The sequence below is a fragment of the Papilio xuthus genome, unplaced genomic scaffold (assembly GCF_000836235.2).
Source record: "Papilio xuthus unplaced genomic scaffold, Pxut_1.1 DF825017.1, whole genome shotgun sequence".
NCBI lineage: Eukaryota > Metazoa > Arthropoda > Insecta > Lepidoptera > Papilionidae > Papilio > Papilio xuthus.
The window spans coordinates 5,800,561-5,820,081 of record NW_013533632.1 but is presented as its reverse complement, the minus strand read 5'-3'; the positions used below and the strand labels follow the sequence as shown (position 1 = coordinate 5,820,081).

General features: G+C 31.2%; 1 protein-coding gene across 2 annotated transcripts in view; it reads right to left on the bottom strand.

The window, feature by feature from the left end:
- Positions 1-3,882: 3,882 nt before the first annotated feature.
- The window catches only part of LOC106126481 (neuronal calcium sensor 2), a 62,699-nt gene continuing 47,060 nt past the window's right edge, over positions 3,883-19,521 (bottom strand). For both annotated transcript variants that reach the window (XM_013324172.1, XM_013324171.1), the window contains 4 exons: positions 6,884-7,002; positions 6,488-6,631; positions 6,080-6,208; positions 3,883-5,577 (listed from right to left, as the gene is read on the bottom strand). In XM_013324172.1, coding sequence (XP_013179626.1) covers positions 5,401-5,577; positions 6,080-6,208; positions 6,488-6,631; positions 6,884-6,994 — 561 coding nt within the window. In that variant the 5' untranslated portion in view covers positions 6,995-7,002 and the 3' untranslated portion in view covers positions 3,883-5,400. The remainder of the gene's footprint in view (positions 5,578-6,079; positions 6,209-6,487; positions 6,632-6,883; positions 7,003-19,521) is intronic.

Genomic DNA, 19,521 nt, shown 5'->3' with positions numbered 1-19,521 from the left:
TACTTACGTATATTTTATCGATAAAATGACTGCGCAGCACTACGCCAATATATTTTTTTTGTCTCTGACTGCCCTTCATCATCATTCAGCTTAAAGCTCCGCAACAAATAGTTAAAAAGAATTAAACGACAATAAGTGGCTGGCAACTTTGCCACAGCGATGCCTTTGGCAATTTACACACACCATTTACGAATAATCAAAGTCTCAAAAGAAAAGCTACAAAAAATCCTCAATGACTGGGTTCAATTCCACCTATAATACTTACGTACTTAGAAGCTTGACTCTTCTGTGAATAAGTTAAGAAGTAAGAAGCCCAGTTTTATTTATATTTTTACCTATTCTATGTTCATAAAAAGTATGAGAAGGGAATGCGAAACAAATTTTTAAAATTTTTCATGTTAAATATATAATCTTAACCAAAAATTTTAAGCAAAATAGTCAAAATGTTGATCTAATTATAGCGTCCAATCTATAAGTACACGATGCAAATGATAACAATAAACATTAATGTGCTAAAATAATCATCTCTGCATTTTCACAAATGACAGATTCTCAGATAACCTATCTACTGGTGACAGGCTGAATTCAAGTATGAAAAGCCTAGTTAATGTTGTCAGTCAAAAAAACAATTATGAAGTTATAAAAAAGTTAGTGAATTTGTCGTCAATTTTATCTTGAATTTTACATTAATTATGTTCGAATTAAAAGTAAAAAATAGTATATTAATATCATTTTGTTTAATATATTCCAAAAAATATTTTGAAAAATAACCTAAAAACGAGACGAGAATAGGGTAAGATAAATTGCGTTGTGTTTTATTCAATTCTATTGAATTTTATTATTCTTATAATTATACTGTTTTAGTAAATTAATTTTTAATCAATGGTTATTTTTTTAATTTTTCGAGTGATACGAATTATCTGCATGACAACATTTTATTGAACCAATTTTCATCGCGTCTCGTAGCATGTAGCGCCATCTGGTTGGAATTCAGGATCTCCTGCGTATCTCCGGTTTAAATATTTTATAATTAATATATTTTGCAATTAAATTAGTGCTAATTGTTTTAAATCGTAATGTTACTTGTGGCGCAAATATTCGCGAGTGCGGGAAAAGTCGGAAAAACGTTTATTTGTATTCAGTTTATGTCTAAATAAATTACATACATTTTCCTTTGTAAAATCTTCATACCAGTCATTATTTTTCTCATCTATAACATCATATTAAAGTGCATGTAAATATCTAGTTCATTCGACATAAAATCATATGTAAAAGTAGTGTTTTTCAAGACGTTTTATGGTGAGATACCAAATTACACATATATTATGCTAGTTTCCTTTTCATTTTGCTTTGATGTTAGTATTATGAGGTATGCAGCTATAAACATATTTAAGATGTCTTCCTTTGCCATTTATTAAGCTTGCAATACTAATAAATTGAAAAAATACATACTTCCTTTATATTTTTCAAAAGTGACACCTTACAATAATCTATGTAAGCCTTCGCAAAGATTATTGGTAGATAAATGTTAAGAAAATTCGCTCATAAAAATCAGACAGATTGTCTGTTATTTTTTTAATTTTTATCTGCGTTTTAACGTTGCAAATGTAAGATGTTAAATGCTGTTGTAAAATGCTTTAATTGTTTTTATCTGTGAACGTTGTTTCTTATGCATGTTTTGAAAAATAAGATGAAATGAAAATCATTGTATACAACATTATATAAAGTTAAACTAAACTGGGGTGAAACAAAACAAACTTTTGTATTTTATTTGTATTTTGTATATTACACGAATAGGCAAGGTGTGAATCAAAATGTATTCTTAAAGATACAACAAAATTATGGAATACGGTGTTAACTCCATCTAATACAAGTGTCTATTGATAACATCAAATTGTAGTCAAAAATTCATTCCAATTCATAGCAATAAATACTTTAAATAGCAACAAATCTTAAAATAACATGATCAATTTTGGACAGCAAATTACGGTATAAACGTCGTTAATATAATATTATAATATCATTTAAGCGAGATAAATAAAAATAACATTGTAGCATACTAAATTTCCATTTAATTTGCCAATTTTAACATCAATTTTTAAATTTAAACATTGTGTAACTAAAACAATGGTGTGTAGGAGAATAAAAACTAATACAATTATTTTGTGAGAAAGTACATTGAAAGAATATGGAATATCAGACAGTTTAAAATATATTTTGAAACTGATTTAATTTCATTATACGTTGATTTCGGAGTTTTAATTAAAACAATAGAATTTCGCACAGTAAATAAAATAATAATGCATTTATACTTTCGAATATGCGATTAAGTTTTACAATAGCCACTAATTAGATAAGTATACTACTCTATGACACATATCTACTACGATTTTTTTTTTATAAAATATGCAAAGTCAAATAGTGTACAAAACGAATTGTGCCTGAAGCGTTTTATAGTTTCGCTACATCTAAATAACCATACAAAATAAATGTTAAGGTTTTTATACGGGAAGAGACAGTAATAAGACACAGATTGAATTTAGTTTGAGCTGATTTTAAAATATCCAAGATATAGTTTTCGAATTAAAAAAAAGTTAAAAAAAACAATCGTTTTAAAAGATATCATAGATATAAAAACAAAAAACAATGCAAATCTAACAACATAATTATATGCTTTTTACTGAATAATTGTTTAAAATAAAACTAAGTTCTTTGGACAGCCATAGAAGGACTGCTCGGACCGCAGTTTGCAATTGCTGCAGCCGGCCATACGCCGACCGCTTGAAGCTTTCGGTATTCGTATGTCGGCCGTCAGATGAATTTTAAACAATAGAAAAATTACATCCATACTAAATAAATATAAATATTATCTAGGAAATGGACTTAGTTACACTTCAATGTCGAAATGACGACAATTCACTGAATTAATAAAATAACAGTGAGGCCGGCTTTCGTAATGAGACTCGTAAATGTTTGGTATTTATGTATGTAGTAAGTAGATAAATAAAGTTAGTTTGTTCTGGTTTTTCTTCTTTCGAATGCCATTTCGTGATATGTTAAACAACACCCTGTTAGCGGGGTACACCATTGATGAGTATTATTGATCCCTCTTCTTGTGCATCAGTCCTTTTGTTGCCCTTAATTGAATCCTCATAATATAAGATTCCAAATTTATGACGGCTCGAGATTCGCCCGCGAGCGTGTTTCCGCAGATGGACCCACTGCGAGTGGAGGAAAGCACGCGCAACGCATTACGTGCCTTTGATATCTAATATTATTGTGTTCTGCGCAGTGTCATGTAAAATTCGGAACCGCCATAAAGTTTGGATAGCGCTGTTACACGCGTCTAGTGATTCTTGCTATCAAAATGAGTTCAAGTTGAATTTTAATGTCCTATACTTTAATGTTTTAACGGAAACAAATATCGCGACGGCAAATATAAACGAAAATTAATTCTTTAAAAAATTTGAATATTTGAATTACGTTCATTTTAACTTTGATACATTACTTTAGCTTGAATTTATATGGTTCGTAATTAATTATACCAGAAAAATAAAATAAAATACGTCTTTTCACTTGTTATCACACGCAGATATTATAATTTCTATTAAACTGTGCTGTAAAAATATTCAGAAAATGTAAATGTGGTAACAAATTTATAAATAAATACAAAAAAACAAACTTTTACAAAGTAAGAACAATAAATCCATTCCAAATACTAAAGTAGGTATAATTAATATAAACATGGAATGTCACTCGTAAAATAATTAATTTTCAATGCAGAAGTTTTTAATCTTTTTAGTTTTTAATCTTTTTAGTGTTTAATCTTTTTAGTTTTTAATCTTTTGAGTTTTTAATCTTTTGAGTTTTTATTCTTTTTAGTTTTTATTCTTTTAATAAATTGTTGATTTCAATTACTTTAGAATTCATTTTTATCTTTATGGTATAAGGGGGACCCACGAAAAATTAACTCTTAAGGTAATTAACTCTTTCAATGGTAATTTTCCTTAGTTAAAAACTTGATCGTTATTTAAGATTAAATTCAGCTGCACTGAAAACATTTACAATAAGATCTTAAAAGTAAGCGCATGTTTAAACATAATTTTAATCAGATTTTCATGGCCAGAGACTAGCTTAAGTACACCTTGTTAAAATTGTTAAACTAAACAACATGATTTTATAATTTATAGATGTAAAGAGTTTAAATTGATAGAAAATTAATGAAGGCTTAATATTTAAAATAAATAAAGTATAGAATAACCTATTTGTACAGAGAACTAGAAGGCACAGTAGTGGATAGGCAGAACAGAAGGGAATTTCTTTATAGATATACGTTAAAAAAAATCTAAAATACATCAAGAGTTTTAAATTCAAAAGATCTTGAAGCACTATAATACGACATGTTATTTGGTAAAGCAGTAAATTATACTGAATAATGCTTAATCTAAAGGGTCATAGTTTACAACTTAACCCACACAAGATGAATAAGACTTCGAGAATAGATGAGAAGACACCAATAATGAACCTGAATATACACCAATATTGACGTCAACATTATATTTATGCATCTTAATAATAAATAAGTTTTTGGTTAAAGTTACATAATTCGACTTAACCATCAACGGAGTTGGTCAGATTGTAAACGGCAAGTTGTAAAGCATCCGTCATAGTAAAATTTCATAGAAGAGCAGTAAAGTAAGGTAGACCAATACGTCAATGCAGTTCTGCTATTGCTTGATAGCACACTGGGAGACAGAACAGTACAGTTTTGATTATTCTGACTGTTGAATTACTGCTTTCGTGTACAAGTAGCATAATTCAAACAATTGTAGTACTGCACTGTTCACTAATCTGTCTCGCTATGCTGCCTTCGTGTGAAACTAACATAAGTCGTGTGTCGTCTAAATACAATCTGATCATCTCCCCTTACACATACACTAATTGTTTCCTTACAATAAATTAAGATTGACAAATGTGCAGCACAGTAAAGGTTCATAAGACATAGAATAAATACATTTATCTCGATAAAACAGTCCGGTGACGTAATACAAAATAAAAAAGTATTTACGTTTCGGTTACTGTAATGAGATCCCGATTTGGATAATCCGACGGCGGAACTAAAAACGACGATTAATTTGTGACTGTTTGCGACATATGTGTGGCACAAGTAAAGTGTACATGTATTTAAATTCCAAGACATTTCTATAACATCACTTTAAAATAACTTTAATTTAAATTGTAAAAACAATATATACAATCATAAAACATTATAACAGAATGTTAACATACGTTTGCCTGAAATTAAAAGAGTGAACTAATGAGCGCCATCGGATTATCGCTAAGTAAAAAGTAAAAGTGTTTTTGTGCGACCGGACTGCGGCTATAGTGTGCTGCCCCAGCTTAGGGTGCAAGCATCTTTGACAGCTCCTCATCCTGGAGACATCCCTTGAGGAACTCCTCCTGAGTGAGCTGGCCGTCGTTGTTCTCGTCCATTTTCGCGAAGATATTCTTAGCGCGCTCCTCAGCGGAATCGGCCGGCCTGTTGCTGGAGCAAGCGCCAAGCATATCGTAGATCGCCTGGAAAATATTAGATGGAATATTATATTATGATGCTTCCGAAATGTCTAAGAAAGTACCAATAATTTTTAACTATGACTCGTAATTTGATTTATATATATTGGCTAAAAAAATTAGGTATTTTCTGAGTGTATTTTCGAATTTATGACCCGGTAAAGTTAAAAGAAAACGAATACTTTTTATTTCATTAATCATAATTTAGCGATACGATGACAACTTTACAATAAAATGAAATCCAATTAAATTTGATATAGGACTGAAAGTTTATTAAAGCACAAAATGTGTCAAAATATCTCTTCGTAATTTGTTGCCACAACATAATTATGATGGATATTAAATTAAATAAAATTCATTTCTGAGCATTCAGTACTGACAACCTTTTTGCAAATAGCTGTTATCCCTGTCTGTTTACTAGAGTGGTCCAGCCAATGTTTATTATTAATTTACGATATGTCCAAATAATTGATTGATGATTTGACTAATAATTTTATTATGAACTAACCTGGACGATCTTGGTCATTTCTTGGATGTCAATAACTCCGTTGCCATCGACATCATACATGCGGAAAGCCCACTTGAGTTTTTCCTCGGGGGTTCCGCTGGAAGTGACATGGATCGCCTGTAGGAATTCCTATAACAAACATAAATTTCGATACACGGCGATTACCCAACAATAAACCTGAGAACGCTCAAAGAACAATATCTCGCAAAATAATGTTAAATATAGCATAATATAACAATAGATGGCGCTGCGCAATTAACATCAATACAAAATATCAGAGTAAATATTTACGCTCAGCTTATTTGTTTATCAACGCCAAACTAATTTTAATAATAAATATCATAAACATCGCAATACAGTTATGAATCGCTTCAATGGATTAATAACGTTTCAATATCTAATAAATACCTTGAAGTCAATGTATCCATTCCTATCCATGTCGAAGGTGCGGAAGACATGGTCGCAAAACTCGACGGCGTTGCCGGATGGGAAGAACATCTTGTACATGTCCACGAACTTTGCCGGTGTCAGACGGCCGTTGGGGCAATCTTGCTGTAATTCAAATATTTCATTAAATTAGTTTAATTAATTACAAATAATAAGATTTTTTTTTATTCATACGGATAAAGGATACTTTAGAGTCGTAGTCAGATTTAGAAATTAAGAAAGCATCAATCCTAAAACCGAAAGTTCAAGATAGATTCTAATGGCGCTTAATAATTGAAAAAAGTTAGGAAAATATATTCCCAGAAAAATATTCAATTATAAAATAGTATAAATAAATCGAGACAGTATAATTTTTACCTTGAATCCTTTGTACCATTCTTTGATGGTAGTCTCGTCATAAGATGTATGCGTCTTGAGGAAATCCATATCCTCTTTGGTGAGTTTATCTTTACTAACGAAGCAGCCCATTTTGACTTCTGTAAAAATAAAAGAATGTGTCTTTGTGAAAAAAAACGTAATGGAACAGTTCTATCTTAAATACATTAAAAAATCGCTCTGAATTTTAGCAATAATAGTAAACATTGTATAAGTTGTGAGAAAGTTTTATTTCTGTCGATTGTACTAAGCTATAAATCATTGTATTTTTATTGGTACAATTCCATTACAAATTATTAATAATAATTAACACAGCATAACATTCGCATAGCCTTGCATTACAAAGTTAAATATCAAACCCCAGATATATAAAAGATCTTCTATATCTAAATAAATGTAACGAGTAACATAATATTAAAGGTAAATGGAAAGCAACACATTTATATTTATGTACAAAAAGTTAGTATAAATCTGTAGTAAATTATCATCATTTTTTTAAAGTAAAGAACGGTTAATACAAGAAAATTAAGACCTTACTTCACGAGAAATACAAGAAAATTTGACATGCCTAAGTTTTATTCGAACATGCTTATAAAAGTGCACATTCTTTATTAGAAAAGTATTATAAAAGCTTTTAGCATATTCTACGTAGTTAATACATTTATATATTAACTACGTAGAATATGCTAAAAGCATATATTTCGTATACTAACTAAATAGGATAAAGACTAAAATTACATGCAAATATTGTAAAGTTGGCTAGTGGGAAAGCATTCGCTTTTAGTCAATTCTCCAACATAGCAAGTGAACGCTGCTTATAGCTATGACTAGATGTCGCCCGCGACTCCGTCAGCAAGTAAATAAAAAATATTAGCGTATGTGTTTTTCCAGACTATGTTTAACATATCTGCCAAGTTACAGCGAAATTCATTCAGCCGTTTATATGGGAAAAAGAATAGTGATGTTTTTACGGTTTTTCCGGTAACTATTCGAAATTTTCTCACCTTTTAAACCTTCCCTAGACCTTCACGAACGTTTCAAGACCAAGATAAGATGAATCCGTTAAGCCGTTTTCGAGTTTTAGCGAGACTAACGAACAGCAGTTGATTTTTATATAAATGGATAATATAAAATGATACAGGAATTCTTCAATGATGTAAAAATTTAACATTCACAAATCTGGTTATGGTCTTATATAGATATTATTCGATATTACATTTTTATTATATATAACCTCAATAATTGTTACGGAAAATACCTAAGTTTATTGAAAACTTATAAAAGGAATAATAATATTATAATATCGTAATAAAATAAGTATTTTATTCAAGGCATTGTTGACTGGATCTTTTAATGTTAAGTGACGTTGAAATGCTAGATACGAGGCCGGTTAGCCTCGTACAAGTCTATTCACTCAGTAAAAGCCTCGCAATTTTACTCTTGGTAAATCTACACTGGAAATCGTCTTCGGATCGTCTGAGACAGTCAATTATTTGTAAAATTGCCTATAAATGTCTACGGAAATCAGGAAAAATGTAAGAAGATTCAAACAGTTTCAATTCATTTATAATATACTTTATTGAAGGAAAATTACTGCCACAAGTGTGTTAAGGCGTACTTACCTCATTAGTAAAGCAAAAATTTGATATTCGAAGAAGTTCCTCGCTTTAATACCTGCATAATATTTGCAAATATTAAGGATATTCAATAGAAGTAAATAAGGTTACGTGAATATATTAGCATGGTACTATTAGTTTTAAGTATTAACTTGACGTCGCATCACTAACCTATTAAAAGAAAATGTGGTAAACACTTATATATCGCCATAGAAAGAGATCTTTAGTTTTTTGTTTTTAAATCCTAATAGCCTTTGTCGAGATTGCAGAAAACAATATTTGCTAACTTTACACAAGCCCAAATATAGCACAATATCGTCTAAAAGTTGAACTTCTAATTAAAATTGTAAGCTAGGTTGTATTGAAGAAACGACAGTATAGAAAACCGCAGCCTCTTGCCTCTGCGTTTGAAGTATGAGAGGCTTTTTCGAAACGTACAGCGCATTTCGATTTACCTCGTACTAAAACCGGCTCACTATTAGTGTTTATTGAGAACAGCAGATGAGCCGGTTTTAGAAGTCATATAACTAAGGCTGAATTTCCATTTTCCTTATTTCGCCGTACGTCGAGAAATTCATTTTTGCGACAAAATGTAAAATTGTGTGAATAAAACTTTAGAATTAATAATCCATGTGATGATTTAGAGTTGCAGAGTAAACAAATAAATTATAGCCAAAGAGATTCAATATAATATTAGGTATATAATAGGCATTACGAGCATAAAATCTTACTAGTATTATAAATGCGAATATTTGGATTTATGGCTGGAGGAATGGATGTTAGTTTGAAGGTATCGGTACGTTTGAATGGACCCAGATGAAATTTGGCATACATATAGAACATAGTTTGGAAGAATACAGAGGCTACTAATTACGTTTTTTTTTAAATTTTGCGCGGACAGAGTTGCTGGCTAGTATATTATATAATTAAATTCCGTCGTCACAAACGTTAGTTGTAAAGTTTTTTGAGCGTATCTTTTGATCCATAATGTGCCATGTTTTGCTACGATGATTTGTCACTAGGCAATACCATTGTAAAGCCAGTGTTATAAATCTTGCTTTACTCCGCACAGCGAAATATATCAGTCGGAGTCTGGTTTAGGGTTGTATAACGCATGCTACCTAATTCATACTTTAAATTTTTTTCACATGCCCGCTAGCTACATTAAATGTTTACTTAAATAGTTATTTTTTATTTGGAACAAATACAGTTTTCCGATTGAATAATTAGCAAAATTCATGGAAAATCTCTATTGTAATATCTACTTTGTGGCTGCCTGTATATCTTACGAATAATATAAATGCGAATGTTTGGATGGATCGACGTTTGTTTGAAGATATCTCAAGAACAGCTCAACGGATCTTGATAAAATTTGGCATGATCATGGTCTGGAACATAGGCTACAAATTAAGTTTTTTTTAATTGCCCCCGGACGGTGTTGCGGGCAACAGCTAGTCATATATAAGTATAATCTAAATATATGTAGATGGCAGAAACAACTGCATACAAAGTTAAGTAAGTTAGCATGAAACATCGTGAGATGTTAATGTTTTAAATATACTCTGAGACAGGTATATCACAAAGTGTAACTTAGTAACTTGATGTAATTAACAAGCTTAAATACATTGACTTTTTAACAACATGGTAATGACAGTGAAACAAACCTTTTATATCCCAAAACCATGTAATTGAATCCTGATCAAATGTCACTATTCCTCTAGCTAACCACTGATGACTAAGAATTTTAAGAATCTTAAATAACTAAAATAAAATACCTCGTTATTCGGTATCTCCGCAAAGATAGACAAAATATCATTTATTAAATTTTCTTTTCAGTTTATGCCAAGAAAACATTTTCATAATTTAATACCTGGTATTTAATTTAGAAAGCATTCATTAAAAGAATTTTATTAGTGCTGTCTTAAATTCATGATCATATTAATAATGAAATTTTATCTGTCAGATTTACTTCATCTTGAATTTCCATTGATAATAAAATTCATAATATTTCTACAAATAATCTTATGTAATTTGTTTTTCTAACAGACAAGAGGGTATTAATTTCGCGTGTTACGTTGGAACCGACATTTATTGTGTCCCATTTTAACCTTTCGTAGCCTAACTTATTTTGATAAATTTTGAAGTCAGAAGTTACCTAATAGGCCTTTAAAAACTATTGCTTATTTTGTATTATATTTATCAAGTATGCTCGAACACAGCGACTAGAATCTAGAAAAGTAATGCGACTTGATGGTCGTAATACCACGACCTTACAAATGTATATAAATAAATCCTAGAAAGTCCTTCATATTTCAACACAAAATATCTTGGTAGTCTTGACGGCCAATTTATGATTTATATGTAATGGGTTTATAAGGTTAAACGTGTCAGCCGAGGTGACATCAATTAATTCACTCGCCTTAAAATTGAATTATAGTGCGCCAAGCTTCCCTGGTCGGTAATAGAGGCGCTGCTGTCGTTATGTTCATTATTATATTATCTGAAATAACCAACCTCAACAGCAACACCTTTCTTGGCGGTTCAGATATCCTTGTTTGACTACAGTACAGCGCAGTACAGTGAGAACCTTATAACCCTTTTTGCTAAAAGGGGTCCGCCAATGAGCTATCAAAATTTATTTTGACCAATGCCCACCAGGTTGGTCTTTATATACGATGCAACTTGACCTTAGAAAGCTTAGCACTTCTATTCCTGAGAATGTTTTCGTATCTTTATCGACAAAAATCATATACAATTTTTAGCATATTTTGTCGTTGACGTTGCGAATTGAGTTGTGTTTAACTTGTGTACATAAATCTAGAAGATCGTATGCAATCTACTTGTGCCTCTCTGTAGCAAACACAAGCACTCTAAATCGACGTCGTCATGTCCTAGACCAGAACACGTGTGGTAATTGACAATGTACACTTTAAATTCACTTGAACGTGCGATGTGCACACATGCGGAGAGTCGGGCGTAAAGTGGGACTGATAGCGTGTAGACTTTAACTATATCGAAAGCAAACAGTACGAAGCGAGAAGCTATGCATAATTAAAATTAAATTAATATAAAGCTTTGTTGATGTAAGGGACCTCAAGTTACATGAAATATTACACTAGTTCAGAAGTTTTATGAGAACTGAAGCCGTAGATTTAGTTAACAGGATGTTTTTTTTTAAATTCCACATATCAATATTTCTTACGGATCTAACTATAAATATGAATTTTGAACTAAAAGTTTGAGGTAATTTACTTATAGATACGCTACTAAAATATCATGTAAAACTTTTGACTTACATGTACACTCGCGGAAATCCGCAGTTAAAATAACCTTGTTCCTTGCAACTAAATACTCCACCCTTTCTTCCAAAAACTAATTAGGAAGCAGCGAGTTGACAAACGACAGGTTAACAATAACAAGCAATCAGTCGTCTAACAATGATATATATTTTTACTTAAAGACTCTTTTATCTTAAATAAACGTTGCATTCTATAGGTTATTGTTTCGCGTCGTCGACCCAATGTACAAAACGTTTAAATGACTGAAGCTTTTAAGTTGAAACAGTGCAATATTTCACGATTGTACAAAGTTTGGTCGCTAAAATAGATAACGTAACTAACATTACAAACACTGAAATATTTCATTTGGTGGACATAGATTAAAATGACATGGAGTAGAGAAATTATAATTAAGTAATAGCCCAAGTTTTCAATTTTTGAGATGGTTATTTTTAGGCGTAATTCTTGAGCCGTATAGTGAAGTCGATTCGATTCGAATCTAGCGTGACTTCTGCTTACTAAGTATTGAAATTATAAAAATCCATAACGTGCTTTATATTAAAAAGTTAGCATGGTTTTGGGCTTTCAAGAAAAACCTTCACAACGATTTTATGTAAGATTAAAAATTATGTTGGTTGAACACCATAATGGTTTTCGTGTTCATAATCAGGCGTTTGTAGGTTCAACTATGGGAATGGCCTTAACTATTCACGAAAATACATCCCAATACCAAAATAACTCTTTGTAAGAAATTACTAAATTTCGAAAGAGATGGTAAAAACAAAAAACAATATTTAGTAAAAATTATAGTAACGTAATTTAATTATTCTATATTATATTAAACACATCCAATACCTACATATCTAAACCCGTATTAGTTGAAAAGAAAAATAAAATGAAAAGACGTAAAATTACGTACGTAACAAAAATCAAACAGTCTCGATAAAACCGTAGAATATTTAATGAAGTTACCTTTAAGGGGAGTGAAAGGAAATCTGATAAATTAAGGTTCGACGGGTTTTCACAAAAATGCGGCATCACGCTTTTAATTTACCAAAACCTGATGTACTCAAATAAAAGCTGATTAAATTGACGTCTTATTGAAACATCGATCTTTTCATCATCGAATTATAAAAGTCTATAAAACTTTTTTTACTTTAAACATATACACATTTTCTCCAAATTGTTAACTACTAGCTGTCGCCCGCGAACTCTGTTCGCACGGTATTAAAAAAGTTAGTAAATAACCCATGTGTTCTTCCAGACTATGTTCTACATCTATGCTAAATTTTAGCGAGATCCGTTCAGCCGTACCAGCGTTATCTTCAAACATCCATCCATCAAGCCAACCATCTAAAAATCACATTTATAATGTTAGTACGATAACTATAACGTAAATAATAAAGTCTATAATTATACCATAAATAGTGAAAAACGCAAAAACTATAAAGTAACAAACAGCCAGACGATACTTTCGACTACTGATTGCCCAACGCTGGTTGCTGAAGTCCGTGTATTACTGCTACTCAAATTACTGCATTAAAGAATTTTCATAGTGTTATATATTATACTTAATATTTCGTTGTTTTAATATAAATGTACATAAAAATAAACGTTGGAACTCTGTACCATATACATATAATAATTAAACATCCAATAATATGTCTGAACGTCTTATCTATGATCGTATTCAATATCTCTTATATCATTGTAAAAGGATAGCTTTGCGTAAACTTCTATTGTGTCACTACCCACACAGACATCGACAACGCCCACATATTTCCTCTACGAGTATCAGTTTTCTAATTCATTGAACACAGGCAAAGTAAAAGACGTACATTGTAAAAGATGAAAATCTGAACGAACTTTTTTTTTTATTATAAATAAAATAAAAAGGTATCGATAAAGTAAAAAAAAATCAAATTTAAAATGTAAACTACTTCAGCAAGTGCCTGAGATTAATCTTAATAGAATAACATCGGGTATCTTTTTCATTTTATATAATTTCATAATTTTATAAAACATGAAACTTACAGTATCGTTATAAGCGGAAATTTTTCAATAACGCATTTAAACAATTTTAAGCAAAACGTTTTTAATTCACTGAGCTAAATCTTTGGGAGTTGATTGCTCAATCGAGGGAGAGCTATCGCGTTCTTATTTATAATTTTGTTAAACCTTTATTAATACAAAAAATATTTTATTTAAACAACTAGCTGTCGCACGCTACTCCGTCCGCGGGGAATTAATATAAAACTTAATAAGTAGCCTATGTTTTTCCAGGCTGTGTTCCACATCTATGCCAAATTTCAGCAAGATCTGTGCAGCCGCTCTGGAGAAACCTTCAAACAAACATCCATCTATCTAAACATTCGCATTTGTAATATTAGTAAGATATATTAAAAAAAAATTACCATGACTCAGCATTTACATCTATTATATTTACAGTGCTTCATAACTGTCTCACTGGGTTATGACGCTCGACCAAACTATAAACTCATTTATGTTAAGCGGAGGAAGTAAACTTCACCGCAGTACCACTTAACATAGCCTTAGGAGACAATGCTTAACTCTAGATACTCGCTTAAATATCTCAAGTTGGTAAAGCGATTAAATAAATACTATGCAGTCTTTAAAATATCATAAACATATATTTGTAAGTAAATATAAAAATACACATATTGTACAAAAAAACACAAAACGAATCACTGTTGCTGAATTTAGTACATTCCATAAGCCAATGATGTAACGTGCAAGTCAGCTTCTAAACGCCAATCCGAATTGTTCCGAATTGGACGCTGGTGACAGTGTGTCCCAAGTTCGCCCGAAGGCTAAATAGAATTGAATTACGGATAGTGTCCGCATGACCGGTTCCTTCCTCATATATATGTAAGTTATAGATGTGGTTGCCGACGTCCGCATTACGTCATATAAAGCGATTCGTGAATAGCTATTTTAAGATGTTTCAGAACGCAGAGGAAAAATAGATTAAGTGATTTACGCGGCCGAATGTATACTGGCTATAGACCAAAATAGTTTTACGATAAAGTCCAAAGGTAAGACAAGCGTAGTGACGCCGGATTGACGGGACAACGGAGAGAAGGCAGAACGTGCCTTCGCATACTAAGCCGGATATTTGCATGTTATATTTGGCATAAGAGATTTCAGATAATGGCACTGCATAATGTCTTCGGAGCGTGTAACAGATAAATGACTGCCACTTTGCCTTTTTATGTGTTGCTTTCAAAGATTATATTTATTTTAGTACAAATCAATTAGCTCAATTATTTTAGTTTGTAAATTGCGTAGTTAGAACTAGAACATAAAAGTTTGCAATGACTCTTTTATTAAGAGTACATGGAGCTCATAACTTTATGAATGTCAAGAAACAACGGAACCGTTATTAATTTTCTAAATTTTACACTACAATAAATTAAGGCACAATTCGAAATGTCACAGCCTGCCCTATAGAGAGTTTCAATCGCCGTTGAGTGCAGTTGGTATAAGATGGGACCTCATCCGTGTCCACTGAGATGAAAAGCTTTTCTCTGTTCCTATTCGTGCATAAATTGAATTGTATACAGCTCCCATGAGCCCTCTTCAATTTATTGAATGCAGCTGCAAACTATTTTTTAGTTTTATACATATCGTTGGAATGTGTGATGAAAGCATACTTCTATTTTATCTACCTCTTGGAGGATGAGAAGGCTTAGGATTTTTACATCAATTTTGTAAAATAAATATTTGTTTATACCAAGCTAAAAAAGCTGACAATCCCATTTACCGGGTCGGTCTTGTCAAACGTTTATCGAGTCGAGTTAAGAAAGTACAAAGAACAAAATAGTAGTGAACGGATATCCTACGTTCTATCGGCTTTTTGGCAGAAATTCAAGTTTAGTTGTCCGTAAATTGTAACTTAGCGGAAAAGTTTTGGTAATTACTTTAAGATATATTGAAGTTGTTACATGCTATCGGCAATTATCAAGCTATTTCTAGAATATTCTGGAATATGAATTGGAAGACACTTTAAAAGGAAATAACGATAATTTTTATTATGCGTCATAATAATTTCTTAAAATATTATAACAAATTATTTTAACTATACGTTTTTGTTGAAATTATTATTGAATAATTGTGTATACTTTAAAATAAATAACTAACATAATACAAATATCTACTGATAGGTAACAAAAATTTAAATAAACTAAATTAGACATTAAAAAACACCGTTTTCGCATTGAGCCGTAAATCTATTTTTATTGCGTTTTATTGATTACAATTTTATTGCCCGGTTGTTAAATAAAATGTGTGGAAGCATGTGCTGACGACATTACGTGTTGACTTTACTTCAATGTACAGTCAGCGTCATATAGATCGTCACAGACAAGATATGCAAATATATAGGTACATCAAAAGTAATCAATTATATCGGTACAACAAAAGTCCTCAAAATAATAGATACATTCACCCTGCTCAAAAACATCGGTACATACACAGCGTCAAATATATGAGTACATGCAAGATGCTCATAAATATAGTAGCATCCACAGCGTCATAAGTAACGAAGCAGTCAAGGTGCTCAAAAATATCGGTACATTTGACAAAATTGAACTCTATCTCTATATACTTGTGATACAATTTGGAATAAACTACTTCTGTTACATTCATTTGACACTTTGCATCAAACCATTTTTCAAAATTTACTAAAAGTGTTCGACGCGGATGACAGATATTACGTAGATAAAACCAACATCAAATTTAAGTTTGTCATCATATATGCTAGTTTGGTCTCGTGGCCTTACCGTTCGCCGCCGTTGGTACGTAAGTTCGGCGGTTCAAATCCCAAGCAACTATTTTTTTTTTGATATTTAAACTTTTTAATTTTAATATCGAAGCACATGTAATTAAACTCTATCGCCGTAGTTATTAGGTACTTTTTGATATTGCCTTGGACTAATTAGTTTGAACGCTAAAGTACTTTTCTATTTCAAACAAAAATGAAGGAGATAAAGTGATGCTATTGACATGTAATTTGTTTATTACTCATGTTTGTTAAACTTGTACCGGTAAAAATAACACTTTTACTTTTACCTTAGTGATACTGATTATATTTAAGAAACAAAGAAAAAAAATCTGAATGTCAATATCCAAACTACATCAAATTTTTGGTCGATTGCAATAAACATTCCAGTGTGCGTGGGCGCGCACACATATGTAGATAACACTTGTACGTATAGTTTCCGCGCGTACCATTCTTAAAACCCGCAAAGACAATCCACGCTCCGCCCACTCACTTCAACCACGATGGTCTGACTTAATTGTTGTTAACTTTATTTAAATTTCTTTCTACCCGACAGCGAAAATTATAAAAAAAAATTGTCGAGCAAAATTTTACATTACCAAATTTTTACTGGTTATGAAAAAATAACCACGTGATTGATAAAATGAAAAAAAAGTAGCCTGAGATTCGAACCGGTAAACTTACATATTACGGCAAACATACTAGAATACTGCGCCAAACTAGTATATATTGTGACAAGGCAAAATTTGATATTAGTTATTACGTATCTGTCATATTCGGCGTGACAAACTTTTATAATATATTTAAGCGTTATGACAGGAGAAGAAAAATATTGGGTTGCCCAGTAAGTTCGTGCCGCTTTATAAGGAAAATTGAAACCCTGTCCTCTTAAATTTTTGGAAATGGTTTTAAATTATATTGGTACGACTCTATACTTAAAACGTCTTTTATTATTGGATAAAATTTTAAAAATTAGTTTTTATCTCAACCATTGAAATGAAATTATTCACAATATAGAAATTTTTGTGACGTTTGATAATGGTGCAAATCCGAAAATGAATCCACTTCAGCTACAGTCTATTGTAAGCTTTATATCGAAAATCAGAACGAACTTTCCGGACAACCTATAATGTTAATACGAAGTGTCAAATGAATGTAACAGAAGTAGTTTATTCCAAATTGTATCACAAATATATAGAGATAGAGTTCAATTTTGTCAAATGTACCGATATTTTTGCGCACCTTGCCTGCTTCGTTACTTATGACGCTGTGGCTGCTACGATATTTATGAGCATCATGCATGTACTCATATATTTGACGCTGTGTATGTACCGATGTTTTTGAGCAGGGTGAATGTATCTATTATTTTGAGGACTTTTGTTGTACCGATATAATTGATTACTTTTGATGTACCTATATATTTGCATATCTTGTCTGTGACGATCTATATGACGCTGACTGTACCGTGAATGCATTTTAAAAATTAAAACCAAGTAGCATTTTTTACTAACGTAACATCCTGTGAATATAAAATATTGTGTCGTACTAATATTATAAGGTGAAAAATTTCATTATCATTCTGTTCCAGATAAACTCAAAAACTACCGGATTCAAAACTGACTCACCAACAGAAAGCTTTCCTGTCCGCGAGTAAGTATTTCATAATTTTAAAGTACATTTTTTTTAACTCAACAAAACAGAAGACAGTAGATCAATACATGTCATTCGTCTTTATACCATATGTCTTTATATTTAGAATCATTTGAAGGGAACATTTATCCGTATACTCTTCTAAATATATTCTAAAACAATATATTTTATTTTAAAGCAGTAAACACAAACCTAAGTGATTTAAAATGTTCACTATGAAGCTAATATATTTGAACCGAACACGTATCGAATATGTTAATTTTGATTAAAATATACCGTGAGTTTTATCCTCAATTTAATCTTGAAGCTAGCTAAAGAAAAATTAAACATATTGGTAAATTACGGCAGCAATTAGGGTTTCTACTGCATAACGTAAAATATGGAAATGATAATTAAAAATGTTTCTACATCGGTGTTTAGGCAGTGAAAACGCTTGATACTAAACCTAGTAAAAACAGATTCAATTAGATTATCAACCGACTGACGTGCGTTCTGTGTTTTGAATGAACGGCTCAAAGCAAATCTTGGTCGTCATCGTTTATTTAATTTCTCTAAAAGCTTTTGATAGGAATAGGCGTCTTCATTGTTAATGTTTCTCCCTCTTAAGTGAATTGAAGTGTCGGATATAAATAATAATCACTGACCTTAATGCCTTAGTACTAAGAGATGTAGGAAATATTCTACGGTCATATTTATCTTCATTATTTTAGAAAATTATTCTTTCTATTTTAGGACATAAAATATGACACCATGGTATATGTTATGTGATTTTTATTTTCTAATAAATATTATAGGGCACTTTTTATCTAACTAGACCTATTCACATTTTAATTCTTTATGGTAAATGTTGCTATATAAAATATCTTAGTCATTTTATTTTTTTTAAGTAGATAAAAAGCAGGTAAAACAGTTTTCCAGTGGAAAATTAAGCAAAAGCATTTCTCAATAACTTTAAATTTAATGGAAGCAGAGAAAAAATAAGAATTTTGTAAATCATAAATGAATAAATATTAGTGGTCACCCGCGACTCTGTCCGCGCGGAATTAAAAAAAAACGTAATTAGTAGCCTATGTATTTTTGCAGACTATATTCTATATGTATGCCTAATTTCATCGATATCCGTTTGGCCATTCTGGACATATGTACCTTTTTCAAACATCCATCCATCGTAACATTCGCATCTATTCTTATATATATTTATATAAAAGAAAGTCGTGTTAGTTACACTATTTATAACTCAAAAACGGCTTTACCGATATGGCTGAAAATTGGTCA